The sequence below is a fragment of the Notothenia coriiceps genome, unplaced genomic scaffold (genome assembly GCF_000735185.1).
Source record: "Notothenia coriiceps isolate Sejong01 unplaced genomic scaffold, NC01 NC01_scaffold00034913, whole genome shotgun sequence".
In the NCBI taxonomy this organism is placed as follows: domain Eukaryota; kingdom Metazoa; phylum Chordata; class Actinopteri; order Perciformes; family Nototheniidae; genus Notothenia; species Notothenia coriiceps.
In genome coordinates this window covers 2,122-7,160 of record NW_011367614.1, presented here as the reverse complement: position 1 = coordinate 7,160, position 5,039 = coordinate 2,122, and the positions used below count along the sequence as shown (strand labels likewise).

The following is a 5,039-nucleotide window of genomic DNA, read 5'->3' as shown; positions in this document are numbered from 1 at the left end:
TAATAGCTGTATATGGATGGGTCAAACAATCCTGCACGGTCTGTCAAAATATGAAATTGGTCACAAAAATACTATTATTATAAGCTTACATTGGCAAAGAGACCGATGTAAATTAGTGGATACCTTCTTTTTTAGGCATATCAACTTCCCTTAAAGGTGGGGTAGGTAAGTTTGAGAAACCGGCTCGAGATACACTTTTTGTTATATTCCATGGAATGCTCTTAACATCCAGATAGCAATGAATATCTTAAGTGCTTTGACAATAAATCCATAAAGAAATGTCATCTGTGGAAGCCATAGTACTGTAAAAAGCACAACCAATCATCTGAGCCGGCCCGGCTAAAATAACTGGATGGCCTACCTGCCTGTCAGCCTTCCATCTGTGCACAAACTTATCTCGTGCCCTCATTGGTGATGTGCACGTTTGTGTGTGTTGGAGGAGGGGCTCTGTAAGGAAGTGGCAGATTTTTTCCGGTTGTGTATTTTCAAATTCTAGCGCACTCGAGCTGGTTTCTCCAAAATTACCTACCCCAACTTTAAGTGCTCACAGTGTAAGATATGCAGTGAACTAAGGGAAGTGTCCACATTGAGACACAGAATATGAGTCCAATGGAGTCTTATTACAAAGTAACAGTTTACTCTAGTTAATGTAAAGACATTTTCATTAACTCTATACATTCAATCTATTTTAGTTTAAGGCACCATTTTGCAGGATAGGAGGTGAAATAATGTTTTATCAAACTCTTTTTAAAGGGAAGAAAGTATAAATCTATGTCATATAGAGTGGAGCAGAAAGGTAATTAGCCTAGCTTAATTGACGACTAAACGCAGAGGTAATAACCGTAAAAAAAGACTTCTTAATATCCCTAAATGTTAAAGTCTTCATTCAATCCTTAAACAGTAATTAAAAAAATTATAGTTTGTGGTTTTAGGGAGAGTTATGTGTTGCAACAATTTTTCCAAACCATGGGCTAGCAACCTAGCTATGATGCAGAAGAACCTGCTAAATGGATTTGCTGTTCTTCTTCAAGAAGTAGTTTGAGCTTAAACTGTTAATACGTTTATTTCTTCAGCCAAGATCCAGGCTATGGTGAAAGTGTATACATTAGTAAGCTTATATTACCCAACATTGAATTTCAGGGGCTAGCCTATATCTAAAGAAGGCATATTTACCATAAGGCCACTATTTGACGCTGCTTACTGTAATTCTACTAATTGAGTTGAGTAAAAGGACTTATATTCACAGTCACTCAGATACAGGAATTGGAAATGCTTATGAGGAGGGTCTCTGACCTTCATGTACAGGTCCACTCAGTGCTGATGGAGGCGTTGCTGATGAAGGTTCCTGTAGAAGCACAGCTTTTGCAGGTCCCGGTAATGGGGTTGTGGTGAAAGGCTTGGCTGAAGAGGTAGAAAGGGGTCGACATACATTATCTGTCTCTCTAGTCCCCGACGTGAGCAGCCCCTGAGCATGGCAGATCGTGTGGGTTCGGCACTTCAGTGAACTGGAGTCTGAGAAAGTTCCCTTGGTGCATGGCTTACACACCACATCGTCTGTTTCACTGCCCCGCCTCCTAACCCTGGTCCCTGGTGGGCACAGCGAGTGGGGCTTACACTCTGTGCCCCCAGCCCCAGACAGGAAGCTGTTGGTGGGACATGTGCAGACTCGGTCCTGGGTGGGCTTGCAGGTTGCTTTCTCAACGAAACCCCCCGGACACGGACTCCGGCAGGGATGGCATTTCTGCAGCCCGTTCTCCCCCCGTGTGAAGGTGCCTTCAGGGCAGCGGCTGCACTCCCTCACGGCTGTGAGGGAGCAGTGGAGCGACACGTGGGTTCCTGCCGGGCACTTGTCACAGTCCAGCTGGGTGCCCGAGTCGGGGTCCGTGTGCTGATACTGTCGGGGGGAGAGGAGGGCTGGGTCGGCGGGGCTGGTAGTGTTTAAAACCCGGGCCGAGATGCCAACCACCACGGAACAAAAGAGCTAAGGAGAAGGAAGAGAAGAAAGAGGGGAAGTTTAGGAGGAATCAATAAAATTGTATTTTATGCAACAAAATTCCCAAAACATCCCACACTACTTAGAGTAACATTTCTGAAATAACTTATCAATTTGGCCAGCTGGCGAAAGCAAAAACAAGTTCTGAAGACAACATTGATATATCATCACCTTTAAATTTTGAAATGTTGCCTATTTACAGATCCAGCAGTCATATAGAACGATAAACAAGTACAAGTCACAAGATATGAGTGCTTTTAGCTCTGATAATGTGCCAAAAGGCTAAAATACAACCATACTCACAAAGGTTTATACCTAATGGGAACATTACAAAATGGTTGTCAGTTTTCCTTTGTAAATGTTAAGATTTTGAAAGAAAGCTGGCAAAGCTTGTGGCACTAAACAGGGTTCTTACAATAAACCGACATAGGCAATAAACGTGATATTTTAAAATGAAATACTGATGCTAATAATACATTTATAATAATTCAGTGCTTCTTAATTAATTTATGTTTCTTTCCGTTCTCTCTTTGTCTCCTTCTTCAAACCCCCCACACAAATTAGTGTTATAAATTTGCCAAAAAAGATTGTCATCCACAGACCATGAATACCCACATATTTATTAGTGATCAGCGGTTTATCTATCTTATGCCGGATTAAAGGGTTTTAACAGATAAATGGACTGACAGATGGACAGCTCACTGACTCAGAAAAAGGACAAAAGAACCCAAAGCGCTCATTCCAACATAATTGAGACTCCTTTTCCATTAAGATGCATTTATATTGGTTTTAACACATTGAATAAGACCCACACAACTAAAGCATGTTGTTGCCCAATCCAAAATAGTCCCCTTACAAACAGTGGGTAAGCCATGCAAAGATTTATCATTACAATATTTGGTTGGACACATCCCAGGCAGCAGACATGAATGTGTTTAGGGTTACATGGACTCAGGAAAGTCCAATTTACGGAGCTACCATTTAGCTTCCCAATGGATGGTGTTTCTTTGATGAGATTTGTAGGGAAACATCTCTTTGAAAACCCATTTAATGCAGCTTCATTGTATGTTCCAAGTCCCTTGACTCATTCTGTCCCTCTTAAATTAAGTGCCCGGCAGTGCAGGGAGGGGGGGGTTTGAAGACATGCAATATAACTCTGGCTTTACTTGTTTTGCTTTTGTTCAGTTACCTCTGCTGGGAAGCTGACAGCTCACTGGGTTTAGGGGAATAACCCACACATGTCTAAAGGACTGAGTCTTGTTGGAGGAATACCATCATAGGCAGCCTCCTATTACATAATGCCCGAGGGCTGACAGTGTTGTACTGTCTCTTGTTTCCTTTGTGGAAAAATTAAACAGTCTTAGTGAAAGTTATTTAGAAATGTATTGTAATTGTAGTTCAACTCATGTTGCATTTAACTTGTGCTTGTATTGCATTTTTCAATCATCATATTTTAACCCTCTTTCTACTCAATTGAGAGAGGCAAAATGTCTTGACCTTGACACCATCCTCTCAATCACCAATGCACTTCTAAGTCTCCCACATTCTGCGCCCTGTCTGGCAGCCCAGTCCCGGCAAGAATGATGACTCTGATCTGACACAGAAGCCAAACAGGAGGATACACAGTGACAGTGTGTGTGTCAGTGTGTTCTTCCCTGCTGAGTGTGTTTTCAGACAACGATTAGCAACCCTTGTGTGTGCATGCAGAACAAACAGTTCTGGTGGGATAGAACTGATGCAGTGAGGGGAGAATTCTGCTGATGACGCACATTACCTTGTGTGAATCTGAACTGTTCTGTTCTTCACTCTCACTCTGTTGCTGCTTTAACTCCTGAATTTCCCCACAGGGATAAACAAAGGTCCATCTTGTCTTACATTACTGTTGGTCATCTGTTAGGACTGAACAGACACTTTGTTTAGGGTCATACCCAAGGGCGTCACTTTGGGTTGAAAAGTGGTGGGGTCATAGGGGGTCAGAAGATTTATAATGTTGCACCATGCATTTGGGGGAGGGGGCAGATTGATGTTGGATTGGATTATTTCCAAGATTGGGAAAAAACAAGAATCAATGTTAATAATGTTTTAAGTTGAATGCATTTTGGTCTATTTTTCATTATGTAAGATATTGGATTTCTTTAAACTAATGCTGTCAAAATTATCGCGTTAACGACGGTAATTCATTTTTTTAATTAATTGCGTTAAAATATTTTACGCATTAAACGCATGTGCAGAATGGCCCGCCCCATACATCCCACCAGTGGCAGCGCCAGGGTATGGCTGGGGTAGGCTACACCCATACCAAGAAATGGCTTAGCCCCACCATGAAAAATGATGTTAAAGTAAGCAAAATAAAGTCAGTTTCACAAAGTTTCAGTAGCCACTTATCTGGAAATACCGAAGACCAGAAACGGTTTTGAAAACTTTTGTCACGTAGTGATCGTCTTCTCAATAGAACATCTTTGATAATGTCTTCTGGACAATCAGAATCAAGATAATGGCGTGGTGTTGTTGCAGGAAGTCCCGACGGAGAATACTTTTGCTGTAGTACAGGGGTGCACATAACTGCTCCGCAGGTTATGTGCGTAATCTGAAATGCGTACCGTCACTTGTGTCACAAAGCGCATTTGCGTACCAACGTACTTGTGAAGCTTTTCCAGAAGGCGGTTAGATCACCGCACGACAGAGTCGGTCTCCGTGTGCACAGACCGGGCTGCTGTTAACGTCGGTCTGCACAACGGAATTGTGCCAAAACTACGCCAACCGGCTGCGGAGGGAGACTCCCCCCCTTCACTGGAGAACTGCGCTAAAACAGCTGATCACAACGTTCACCATGGTCACAAAGTACTCCACTACCCCCCCCCCGTCGACTTTCCTGAAGTACTCCCCCGTTGATAGAAATCAACACGTAATGAATTAATAGGTGTGTGGGCTGTCTTTCATTTTGACACACAGAATTGTAAACATACAACATGCATGTTAAATGGATATATCCGCCTTCTTTCATTTATCTTTCCATTCCCACAACAATATACATAAAGAAATGGCA

The 5,039-nt window shown here is 42.4% G+C and overlaps 1 protein-coding gene across 1 annotated transcript; it reads right to left on the bottom strand.

Moving 5' to 3' along the window:
- Positions 1-1,273: 1,273 nt before the first annotated feature.
- LOC104962486 (tumor necrosis factor receptor superfamily member 21-like) lies at positions 1,274-1,981 on the bottom strand (the record flags this gene model as incomplete). The annotated part of the gene is made up of 1 exon (XM_010790918.1): positions 1,274-1,981. A coding segment is annotated over one exon (708 nt), but the record flags the coding sequence as incomplete, so codon positions are not given.
- Between the last annotated feature and the right edge of the window lie 3,058 nt (positions 1,982-5,039).